Here is a 12,658-nt window from a genome sequence, read left to right as displayed (position 1 = left end):
AAAGTGAAATGGAAAAGAAAAGAACACAGGAAAGGGGTGAAAAAATAAAGAACAGAAAGAAAAGTAAATGAAATGGAGAACGAAAATGAATGGGAAAGGGGAAAAGGCAAAAAAAAAAGAGACAAGGAAAAGGCAATGGCAAATGTAAAGAAATGAAAGGAAACGGAAATGTAAAAGGACAAGAAAATGAAGGTGAAAATGGAAAGAAAAGGAAAAGAACAAAAATGAAAGTAAAAAAGGTAATAGAGAAGGAAAAGAACAGAAAGGAAATGAGAAGAAAGGAAAGAAAAGGAAAAAGTGAGGGGGCGGTTAAATAAAGAAATAATGAAGTAGGGCGCAGTGTTTGGGAGAGGGACAGGCCAGGAAGGACAACCCCTGGAGGCGAGAGCTCAACCCTGAATGCGACTGGTACTGGGTTTGACTGACAGGCCAGAGTGCAGCGCAGGTCCAAACCTGCTCTAGCTCAGACTCCAGCCAGAGTCGCCTGCCACCGAGGAGCGAGGGCCGCCCATCCGGCGAGGTGAGTCAGAACCTGTTATCGTGACTGGTGTCCCCAGCCTGACACCCCGGCACTCGCGCTCAGAGCCTCCCTCCAGCCCTGCCACTATTCCCCTTCCGCTCATCCACATCAAATCCTTTCAGACACAGATTTCAATTATTCACCCCATCCAAATAATGCCTTGTGACATGAATTATCCAGAGCTGTAATAATCCACTTAACTGGGAAAGAGCAGCTCATCAAAAAGAGAAAAGCAGAGGAAAAAAAGGGGGACTTGTCAAGCAGTTAGAAAGCCAAGAAGCTTTAATAATCGTCATTTTTCCCCGCTGTTAAGGACAGTGCTTTGAGCATGGCTAGATATCATTCATAGCGGAAAATCACATCACACAAAAGCGCACAATACACCGCCTAATTGTCCAATGATAGTAAATGTGACATAGATAATCCAAAAACTTCCTAGTTTAAGAGCAATAAAATAAAGGGAGCAGTTCCGCTACTGAGGATGAATGAAGATTACTCACGTTCATATCCAGGCAGTTCACAAAACTGCCAGCTAGCAAATGATATACTAATTGACAGTCAAATGTTTTCAGATAATCACAGTCAATGACATCTTTGACATAGTGAGAATTACATTCTATAAATAAAAAATAAAAAAATTATTGTACACTACAGTTCAAAGGTTTAGGGTTGGTAAGATTTCAATCTTTTTGAAAAAAAAGTCACTTATGCTCACCAAGGCTGCATTTATTTGATTCAAAATACAGTGAAAACAGTATTTTATACAGAATACAGTACTTTATCTAAATGTAATTTATTTCTGTGATGGCAAAGCTGAATTATTAGCAGTCATTACTCCATTCTTCAGTGTCACAAGATGATGAAATCATTCTAATATGCTGATTCGGTGCTTAAGAAATATTTCTTGTTATTAAATATTTGAGGAAAAAAATATTTTTCTTTATTTGATTAGTAGTAGAAGAAGAAGAAGAAGAAGAAGAGAAAAAAAAAAAAAAAAAAAAAAAAAAAAAAACTCCCCACTTCTTTTGGAAATAGGCTCATTTTACAACTCCCCTAGAGCTAAACCGTTGAGTTTCACCGTTTTTGAATCCATTCAGCCGATCTCTGGGTCTGGCGGTAGCACTTTTAGCTTAGTTTAGCATAGTTCATTGAATCGGATTAGACCATTAGCATCAAGCTCAAAAATGACCAAAGAGTTTCGATAATTTTCCTATTTAAAGCTTGACTCCTCTGTAGTTACATCGTGTCCTAAGACTGACGGAAAATGAAAAGTTGCTATTTTCTAGGCCGATATGGCTAGGAACTATACTCTCATTCCGGCATAATAATCAAGGAACATGGCCATACCATGGGTGCAGCAGGCGCAATGATATTACGCAGCGCCTGAAAGTATTCCCCAGCTAGGAAACTAGTTATGATATAGCTGGGGACTACTTTCAGGCGCTGCGTAATATCATTGCGCCTGCTGCACCCATGGTATGGCCATGTTCCTTGATTATTACGCCCGAATGAGAGTATAGTTCCTAGCCATATCGGCCTAGATAATAGCAACTTTTCATATAAGACTGCAATCGTAAGTTATTACAGACACTCAATGGTGGTTTAAAGTGAGTTTTGAGTAAAAATGTAGCATAAATCTTTTAAATTGTCTTATGTACCATGGTGCTAGTTGTAGCTCTAATGCATGTGATTGTATTTCATGATGTAAGAAAAGGTTTTGTTTTTTAATAAGGGCTTTATGATAAATGGATATTGGGATCAATGTGGGCCAGGAGACATTCATCTATAAGGAGCGGATGAAGGGGTTTTATAAAATGAAATATAGAAGACTGAAATGTTCTACCAGTAGTTGTGCACTATGTAGCTTGAAAAAATGGCTTTAATGCAATCTTGTGTTTATGTTCAACTACACTGCAAAAGGGCCTCTTTTAGCTGTTATGCTGTATTTAATAACTGTTCAACAAGTTAGCATTTTGTAGAATATGCTTGAACCTGATAATTGTCATTTTCTTTCACCATCTAATTATTAGAACACTTAAATACACTGCTTGTAAATAGTGTTTGCTTCAGACAGTTGAAGGCACAGTACAGTACCCATATATGTAATCTCACAGACCTCAAACATTTGAACAGTAGTGTACCTATAGACCTACAACACTAATACAGTGGTAAATTCTCTGTAAAATACAGCCTCATCTGGGTTACTGCTTTTACAACAACAGCAATATGACTAAAACCAACAATGACCAAGAAATATTTAAATAATGTCCTTGAATGTGACCCATCCAATTAAATTCCAGAGCAGAGCATTCTTATAAAACAACCAATTAAAAAGCAGGCAATACAAAAAAGCAGAACCATACCATTTGTGCTAACAATTCTGTGTTTTCCTATTTTCTTATACACATATGGTAATAATAATGTTAATGCAAACCAATTCATTAAAATGTTATCCAGTGTTTCAGTCTGTATCTACTTCTATAAAACGGATGCTGGTTAGTCAGACTCACAATCACTTACCAGCGCTTCTCTTGGAGGCACGTCTTCTCTGGCCGGAACAGCGTTCTTGAAAGAGAACAGAAGCATGGTGTTACAGCGCGATCTAGTGGCAGAATTTATGACATACATATGATTCTATTACATTACATTAGAGGTCTTCAACCCTGCTCCTGAGGACCCACTCTCCTGGAAAGTTTATTTCCAACTGGCTTCAGCACACCTGCCTGCAATTTTCAAGCAGTCTTGAGGAGCTTGATTGGCTGCTTCAGGTGTGTTTGATTAGAGTTGTAGCTAAACTCTTCAGGATAGTGGGTCCCCAGGAACAGGGTTGAAGACCTCTGCATTACACAGCGTTTGACAATACATGACAGCTCTAACCAAAGAAAAGGCCGGATTTAACATTATTCTGTGGCTCAGAGTATTATAGCCAGCTTTCATATTCATAAGGCCTTTTTATACAGTCATGGCCAAAAATATTGGCACCCTTGGTAAATATGATCAAAGGCGGCTGTGAAAATGAATCTGCATTGTTAATCGTTTTGATCTTTTATTTAAAAAATTCACAAAAATCTAACCTTTCATTGGATAATAAGAATTTAAAATGCGGGGGAAATATCATTATGAAATAAATGTTTTTCTCTAATAACTGCTCTTCCAGGCAGTTCCGTAACATTTTCTGTTGATTGGAAATTCTTAATTATTGCCCTGATGGTGGAAATGGGAATTTCACTGCTCTAGCTCTTTTCTTAAAGCCACTTCACTAATTTGTGAAGCTCAATTATCTTTTGCTGCACATCAGAAATATATTATTTGGTTTTTCTCATTGTGATGGATGATTAAGGAAATTTGGGCTTTGTTTTCCCTCTTATTTATATTTCTGTGAAACAGGAAGCCATGGCTGGATAATTTCATGTTCATAATCACCCTGGAGTGCTCAAAATTTTGAATATGAATGGGAGTATACGTCACAGATATTTCACTCATAAGAATTTCTAGGGGTGCCAATAATTGTATCCAACTGAGAAAAACATTTATTTCATAATGATATTTCCTCCCATTTTAAATTCTTATTATCCAATGAAAGGTTAGATTTTTTTATTTTTTTAAATAAAAGATCAAAATCTTAATTTTCACAGCCTTCTTTGATCATATTTACCAAGGGTGCTGATATTTTTGGCCATGACTGTAATATTAAAAAGTGCACTAAGTAATATTTGAAAAAACGCTTTTAACCACAGAGTCCCAAAACACACTTGTAGTCAATCATCAGTAAAGGGCGTGTCTTGTAATGATAGAGAGAAGAGAGCACTCAATTTGCACAGGACGGTTATTATCAGACCGACTATAGATAGAGAGATGACAGATAAAATAAATAAATAAAAGTAAAATATCAGAGGAAAAAAACATTTAACTGATATTTTACACTGGCTTTTGTTTGAATATGCTTGTGTGCCATCTTCGCTTATTTCCGCGTTGCCATGGTTGTGTAACTTTATGTACGAGTGGGGTGGAGACACTGATCTATAATAGAGAACATTATATATAGATCAGTGGGCGGAATATCAAAAAAGGGGCGAGGTCCTGTTGGGGTATGGGCGTGTTTGTTTTGGTGCTTTCGAATGTCAACATCGGTTGGCAAAATTCGCTTAGTGCACCTTTAATATAATCATGAACAATTCCTCACTAGAAATGCACATTACCATTCAAAAGTTGTTTTTAAAGTGTGTTTGATTAGAGTTGGAGCTAAACTTTGCAGAACAGTCGATCGCCAGGAACAGGGTTGGGCACCCCTGGTCTATACATTGTAATACGATTCTTGAAGGACTTAAGAGTTTACTGCATTTCTGATTGCTGTTCAATGCCTTTAATACTCCTGCCTTTATCACCATTGTGCAATTGCACCAGGCTTGGAGTCTCTTCAGTCTCTTTACTGTTTTGATTCTGATAAGTGCATGATACCATTTGGTAGATCCACTTTAGAGCACTAAGTAAGCCTGCAAGGTTCCAATTAGAATATTTAGTTTACTAATTAGACATTGAGTTGACTCTTTTAAGATAAATTGAGTTACTGTAAACGTATTAGTCTTCTGAAAGCAACCTTGCGATAAATGTTAGGCTCAAGGACACAGTAGTAACAGTTTAAATATCAGCAATGTAAATTTTGGGGTCAGATTTTTTGTTTTTGAAACAAGATTCTTTTGTTCAACAAGACTGCCTTTATTTGATAAAAACAGAAAAATATTGCAATTATTATATAATAATTATTATAAAATAAATATTTTAATAACCCAAAATAATTGTTCTCCATTTTAATATATTTTACATAGCAAAGCTCTAATTTTAGTGTCTATGCTACAACATCTGCTATGTAAGAGCTGCAGATTTTCAAAACCTGATAGTAACTAAAGGCATCCCATAACTCCCAAAAATAGGCCACACTAAACTTCTTATCTAGGCTGGTTTACGCTCTCTAACAAACGGCAACACTGCAAACATTCTAAAGTTGGCAACAGATTTTGTTTGTTAAGAATTATAACCGTCATTTTCACACTGTGCCAACACACACCAGCATGGTTCACACACTGATTGCAACCATTCTTAACTTCAGAATACAAGCCAGGCATCCTCAACACACTTCCAAAAAAACTGATTAAAAATCTTAAACAGTCATAGCATTCATATGCTTCCTATGCAAGTACTTATGACAAACTTATGTTTCCATTAACAGTATTTAATCGAGAAAAATGCACAGGAATTATCATGCAAGATTCACATCCAAACCTTAAAGCTGAGATTTTAATTAATTACAAGAACATTTAGCTAACAAGATTGCAAGCCCAAAAATGAAAATTCTATCATTAGCTGGAAAAACAAACAAACAAAAATCATGGAAAAAAGATGCATTGGAAATGAATAGTGATTGAGGATGTCATTCTGCCTAACATCAGGTATTGTGTCCCAATTAAAATATGATGAAAGACTGTTATCCCTTTAATTCATTGTTGATTTATATAGCACATTTTAAGCTGTAATAATTAAAAATACTTTAAATAATTTAAAGAAACATATAAGAGTATGAGCCAAGTTTAAAATTTTAGAAGATAACGATGAGTAAAGAAAAATATAATTAATAAAGTTTAGTTAAGTAGTATTTATAAAATGAATAAGATAAATTTAAAATGTATGAAATATTGTCAATTAATATAATGTACAAATATAATTTTATAATAAACTATTACAAATATAAAACATAGCCTGAACCAAATTCTTAAACTAATTCTGCCAAGAATGCAATTAAAATGAATGCGTTTACATTCTTTGATGTGTTTTCCATTACTGATTTTGCATCACCCCTGAATATGTTAAAGTATCATATCGCTAACAAACTTTTATTTTACAAAGATACAGGTTTGGAACAACATGAATGTGGGCAAATGATGACAGGGTGAACTATACCTTTAATTCATTGTTACTGATATATTTAATAAATAATGCTTATGTCGGCTGTAAACAGATCAAACTGAGATCTTTACTGAGACAGATGAGCACATGGAGGGATGAATGTGTCGTGTCATATTTTCAGGGTCAACGACCCCTGACTGAATATTACTAGATATAATTGTCCATATAGCGCTTATATTATATAACAGAGACTGACACATTAATATCTGCAGTGGAATCTCCTGTATGCGCTATTCTGTGTGGCCTGCACCTGTCACACACATGTGTCTAACTGAGCAGGGCGCTAGCAAACCAGCTAAAACTTTTCCAAAACAACATGCGACTGCCAGATTATGAGCTTATCAACAATTAAAGCGTGACAAAAGCTGCATTTACTATGTAGGTCCACGGCGGAAAAATCAAAATGCATGTTGTTAGCTGGTTGAATGTTATCAGCTACCTGATTTTGGTGATCAGGTTGGTCCGGGGATGCCATCTTCTCAGAGCTGTTAGCCTGAAGGCTAAGGACGCTAACGCTTCTCCAGCGCTCGATTACTTCAGTCTGAACTAGTCATACGTAGTTCGAGTCATTTGCATTGAGCGGTTCTTTTGAACTGTTCGATTCAAAGAACGAGTTATTATTTTGCAGAGGTCGTCCGCTTTTGTGAATCAGTTCAAACAATTCATTTAAAAAGATTCGAATCAAAAGAACGATTTGTTCACATCGCAAGGCCACCGAGCAAAATACGGAAGCCGAAATGTATTTATTTTCAATTTTTCTGTGATACATTGTCAGACAGATGGTAACAATATTACATGTAATGTGAGTTATGAGGTTTTAGACACAAAATAACAACCAATAACAAAGTGTGAAGCTTTGAAGAAACGAATTATGAACTTTGACTATCATCATGGCAGAAGTAAAAGCGTGTAAAGTGTGTAACATTAGCCGACACAAGTATTACGGACTTGCGGTAACCTCTCTGGATCAGCTCAAAATAAAAGGTTGGTGAATTCAGCCTGAAGTAAATAGCCTTTTTAGATCAAATTCTGAAACGGATTATTTATAATTGCACATTTAAAACAGTGCAAGCTGAAAATGTTTTAAGTACAGTATGTATAATTTAAAAGACATGTAAGAGTCAAGTTTTAGATTATTTTAAAACATAAAGATGAGTATAGAAAAATAAGAGTAATAAAAGTTGAATTAATCATCATCCTATGCTCTATCTGTCAATTGACACATTCTCTTTATTTCTGTCACCCACAGGTGGTGAGGCTCTAGGTTTCAGTCCCAGTGGATCTGTCACAGTGGTGCTAGAAGATGATGGGACCATTGTAGAAGATGAGGCTTACTTTTTGTGCCTGCCAGCAAATACAAAATTCATGCTGTTGCATGCTGGCGAAATATGGATGCATTCTCATCAAGGTGAAATCTAACCAGGATATTCCAGAATGTTTTTTTTATTAATATTATTTGTTCAGCTCACTAACTAATGTAAACTGGTCTATTTTGTTAGTTGATGGAGGGACAGTGCAGTCTTGCAGAAAGTCCACTGATGTTGAAGTAGATGGATTTGATGAAGTTAAAGGCTTTGAATCTTGGCACAGTTTGGCAGAGCAGCTCAGACAGGACCTGGCCAGTATTATCCTCATGTCCGAGGCAGATCTACAGGTCAGTGTGATTCTGGCTTGTTATTTTGTGATATCATTTATGATTATAGTGTGTAAATAGACAATGTTTTACTGTGATTTTCAGAGAATAATTGTATAAATGTGTTACAGAGTCTGATTGATGTGCCATGCTCCAATCTGGCTGCAGCGTTGGACTTCTCACAGCAGAAAACCCAGGTCCTACAGGATACTCTGCAGAGAATGCTGGACCGCAAGGAAGAAGAGAGGCAGTCCAAAGACTTACTGAGGCTCTATTTGAAGGCCATGGGACAAGAAGGCACCTGGGACCCAGAAGAGCAATGTAGGAATATGTTTCACATACCAGCAATACAATACAAATCCCCAAGTAAAGTCACAGCAGATATTTAAAGGAATAGTTCCATAGTTTTTTTTTCTTTCACTGAACAAATTTTGAGAAATGTATTCCATCCCTTGTTGTCCTCCCATATCAAAATCCACCGACATGTTTGTTTAGAATCATTTTGATCTGTGCATGTTCCTCTCCTGAATTAGACAAGAAGGCTGTTTTTAATAGAGAAAGCAGTTTTATGCATAGAACACTCCTATTTTAGCCAAAAGCACCCATTCACTGCAGAGGATCCATTGGTGAGCTAGTAATGTAATGCTAAACATCTGCAAATCTGTTTTGATAAAAAAACAAAAAAACTCATATACACCTTGGGTGGCCTGAGGGTGAGTAAATTTTCAGCAAATATTCATTTTTGGGTGAATTATTCCTTTACTGTCGCTTTGACTCTGCTTCCGCTAGATGGCATCGCTGAGCCATTTCTAAATATTGTACCAGTTCATACAAGTTCATTTTATCAGTACTTGGTGGAATAAAGAAAAGTAGCAGCTTGGATGATCAACAGCTTATCTGTTGCTGTGACAGCCCTAATCTTTCCAGTGCTTTCAGGATGTTAACCACTGTCATTTCTGCAGGCACTAGACTAGTTGAGACAGATGGGGTGCAGGTGGAGGCCGCAGCAGGGTTCAGCTCCACAGCGCTAATGGTCCTGAAGCACAAAAAATACCCAGAGACCAGAATGTCCAATGAAGAGCTACAGGTATGACATCTTATAGTGTTCTAACATCTCCCACAATTGCTTAAGAAACATTATTTTGCACTTGACAGCGGAAGTCAACATGAACATCATTCAAAGCCCATTTTACCTGCGTAATACAACATTTCAGGGTGTTCAGCAGAAAAAATAATGCAGGACTTGACTTTATTGGTTATTATTTATTGGTTTGTGAGAACTAGATGTTGCATAGGGTTAATTTTGACTGAACTTTCAATCATATGTCAGTATATGTCACTTTCTCTTTTCAGTGGAATGAGCACAAGCCACAAGAGTAGAATCAGTCTATATGAATACTATAATTTAGTATTATTGTCTCAAATGGATGTATTTTTTTATGCAGATGGTGGCAGGGCATGGAGTGGAGGTCATGATGAAGGTGTTGGGCTGGGACAGTGAAAGGACATCAGCGCTTGTCCAGGCATGTGGAAGTGAGCTCAGTAAACGTCTACAGCGAGTTCAAAGCCTACAATCCCTCAGTACTCAAGATCAGTCCACTTCACAACCACACACTGAGAGAGAGACCCGAGCCAAACGCTGCAAAACACACACACACTGATAGACCTTTGCTCTTGATTTTTGGACTGCTTCAATTACACTCCATCTAAAATGAAAAATGAATTTAGACAGTGTTTTTGGCATTTTTGGATAGTGATTATTTTGATAATAGTATGTTGTATAGAAATGCCAAAGCATAATAAAAGTCATGTTTTAAGCAAGGAAAACATACAGACTAGTGCTCATTTTGATTTATAAAATTCCATGTTTCTTATCTGTTGCCTGTAAATTTGATCCATCATTCAGGGGATCGGTTGGTGATAATCATATACTACACTTTTATTGGCATCAATGGTTCCACAAAGAACCTTTACCATCCATGAAAGCTTTTAATTCCACGAAAGGTTCTTTACAGTGGCAAAAGGTTCTCTAGATTATTCAAATATTCCTCGCACTAAGAAAAAAGGGTTCTATTATCCCTTTTGGAGCCTTTATTTTTAAGAGTGTATGTCATTTTCAAGTTAATTGGTGAAAGGAAAAAAATAAACCAAGTAAACATTTTAGAGAAAAGTTAATGTTATTATTACAGTATTTCAAAAGGGAGGTAAATTATTCATAATTGATTGTACCAAATACCTGTAATATATCCTGACAGATATGACATTTTAATACCTATTACAAGCATTTAATACTGCTTTATGATATTTCTCAGGGAAGGAATGTGTTGCTGTAGTATTGCAAGGTTCACTAAATGTGTCAAATTGGAAATGTTAGCAATTTAGCCAATGGGGTGAATTTTTTTCACTTGTTGAAATGTCGAATGATATAAAACTGAACTAATAAAAAGATTTTGACATTTAATTTTGGGCATTAATATAAACTGAGTTACATAATGAATGGAAAACATATTTCAGCTTGTCAGAGAGCATTGAGAATGGTAATGTATGTAGATCACATTTCCATATGCTGATAAACTAATGAAGAGACCTGCTGGTCTGTTCCTTTGCACCATGAATGTCTTGTTAAAACAATCTATTTCCATGCGGATGTAGTTCTACCTTAGATTGTAATGAGCATGTGTAGGCTTTGATTGGTGTTGGGCGGATTTGTGAAGCCAGTCTTTGTGCCATTTTGTGGCTGTGATGTACTATTGATTTGAATTTTTGAATTCTTACCATTGTTAGACTATATGCCAATGATCAGAATATCATTTCGACAGGATGTTCCTGAGGAATTCATTAGACTGGTATTACGTATGCAGTCCCCAGCTGAAGTGTTCTAGTAATGGGCTTCCTGTCTTGAAACCCTTAAGAGATGATTTTACCCATTTTTCCTCAGTATTGCAACAGTCATGTCTTTATTCCGATCATTTTGCCTTATATTTTTGATAAGCTTCCTTTTGGTGTGTGGTAATTATAACAGTAAGTCTGTTGTTCTTTAGTATTAGGAAATAAGCAGCAAGCTGTCTGTGATTGTTGTCAATGCATGACACTGAGACCACCCTGTCCTCACATCACTGAGCTCTGACCACCAGAAGCAAGCAAATCAACTGTGAATTATGTACTCTCTACCAGACAAGCGTGACCACAGCTTCAACCGGGGTCTGTTGTTGCATGATGGATTGGCTGTGTCATGCAGGGCAAAACCACAGTCCATTGATCATTCACTGACTCCTGGTAGCATACTGAGATCTACAGGTTGAAGGATATGTCTAAAAAAATAACTAATAAATGAGAATACAGAATGAGTTGTTGTAAAAAAAATAACCTTAATTTATTAAACCCTATTTAATACATGAATTTCTAAGGCCTGTAAACATGTCCACCTTCAGATTGGGGTACACATCTTTTTGCTGTGAAATCTTTCAGAATTTCTTACAAATTATTAATAATTACTTCAAGATTTCAACTTCAGTTTACATGATTATCTATACATCATATTTTGGAAAATCATGTTAAAATGTATCAAATATGATACAACTGGCTTTTGAAGAATAGTTATTTATTTATTTGGAATACTTAATATTGCGTTTTGCACCCAACAGTTAAAACTACAGAGCTTTCATAAAGGCATATCTTACAAAAAAATATTGAGGCAACTAATATTTATATGCATTTTATGTATGCCTGTTACTGTTATTTAGATCTCATTCATTTACATTACAAGCTATTAGAATTTCAGCTTATTTTTGGCCATATAAATATTACAAAACTATACCAAATTGCACATTTTTCCTTAGGCCTGTTTTTTCCTCCTTGAATGTGAGCTACATTTTCATTATATCATACCATATGCCTGATGTATCAAATATGATACAAAACAGTTTGTCTAAAGGTTCGATAAAATTATGTGTATTACGATTTATGACTATTGTTTGTCAGGCTTTACAGAGCTAGTTATTTTTATATTAACAACATGAGCAAGAGTATTTTTCATTTTTAAGTATTTTTGAATGGATGACTATTGTATTAGAGTATATCGATTATTGTCACCTTCACTGATATTCTCTGCTCCCTCTTTTAAGTCATTTTATTACAAGCCATGTAAAAATGAACACTTATTAAAGTAAAAGTACACTTCTAATAAACAAGCAATGCTTGTTCATTCATGTCTTTAGTGCAGAGTTAAAAATACGTAGGAGTTTGTTCAAACCCCAAGCAATATCCTAACCACCACTGTTGTTTGTGTTTAGTTAGGAATGTATTTAAATGGTACATGTTGCTCTGAATGTATGCAGCATTTGCAGTAAACTTTCAGTTGTTTATATATTCATGCTTCAAGTTCGTGTGATAGGACACAGGTTTAAGCAGGCTTGAGAATGATTAGAACTCCACTGGGCCAAAATAGCACTGGAGAGGTAATTACACGGGGCTGGAGAGACCCTACGGTCCCCGTTGATAGAAGACAACAAGAGTAACTGAGATCAGATGCATAATGCATAAGA

The 12,658-nt window shown here is 36.0% G+C and overlaps 2 protein-coding genes across 2 annotated transcripts in view; one reads left to right on the top strand and one right to left on the bottom strand.

The window, feature by feature from the left end:
* The window catches only part of LOC306860030 (peroxisomal membrane protein PEX14-like), a 72,977-nt gene extending 65,812 nt beyond the window's left edge, over nucleotides 1-7,165 (bottom strand). Inside the window, exons 1-2 of the mRNA XM_079401552.1 lie at nucleotides 6,921-7,165; nucleotides 3,041-3,085 (exon numbers count right to left, since the gene is read on the bottom strand). Coding sequence (XP_079257678.1) covers nucleotides 3,041-3,085; nucleotides 6,921-6,956 — 81 coding nt within the window. The 5' untranslated portion in view covers nucleotides 6,957-7,165. The remainder of the gene's footprint in view (nucleotides 1-3,040; nucleotides 3,086-6,920) is intronic.
* dffa (DNA fragmentation factor, alpha polypeptide) lies at nucleotides 7,030-9,941 on the top strand. The gene is made up of 6 exons (XM_079401553.1): nucleotides 7,030-7,465; nucleotides 7,731-7,889; nucleotides 7,981-8,135; nucleotides 8,246-8,435; nucleotides 9,077-9,201; nucleotides 9,560-9,941. The coding sequence occupies exons 1-6, from the start codon at nucleotides 7,372-7,374 to the stop codon at nucleotides 9,773-9,775; spliced, it is 939 nt and encodes a 312-aa protein (XP_079257679.1). The 5' UTR covers nucleotides 7,030-7,371; the 3' UTR covers nucleotides 9,776-9,941.
* Nucleotides 9,942-12,658: the final 2,717 nt, after the last annotated feature.

Source organism: Barbus barbus (genome assembly GCF_936440315.1).
Source record: "Barbus barbus genome assembly, chromosome: 40".
Classification (NCBI taxonomy): Eukaryota; Metazoa; Chordata; class Actinopteri; order Cypriniformes; family Cyprinidae; genus Barbus; species Barbus barbus.
The sequence above is the reverse complement of the archived record's forward strand: the minus strand, read 5'-3'. Positions and strand labels throughout refer to the sequence as shown.

What these genes read in the sequence shown, in the direction of transcription:
- dffa (XM_079401553.1), top strand. Translation starts at nt 7,372, where the DNA reads ATGGCAGAAGTAAAAGCGTGTAAAGTGTGTAACATTAGCCGACACAAG. An exon ending in ATGGATGCATTCTCATCAAG is followed by an intron (nt 7,890 to 7,980) that starts GTGAAATCTAAC and finishes CTATTTTGTTAG; the next exon opens with TTGATGGAGGGACAGTGCAG. An exon ending in CTGGGACCCAGAAGAGCAAT is followed by an intron (nt 8,436 to 9,076) that starts GTAGGAATATGT and finishes TCATTTCTGCAG; the next exon opens with GCACTAGACTAGTTGAGACA.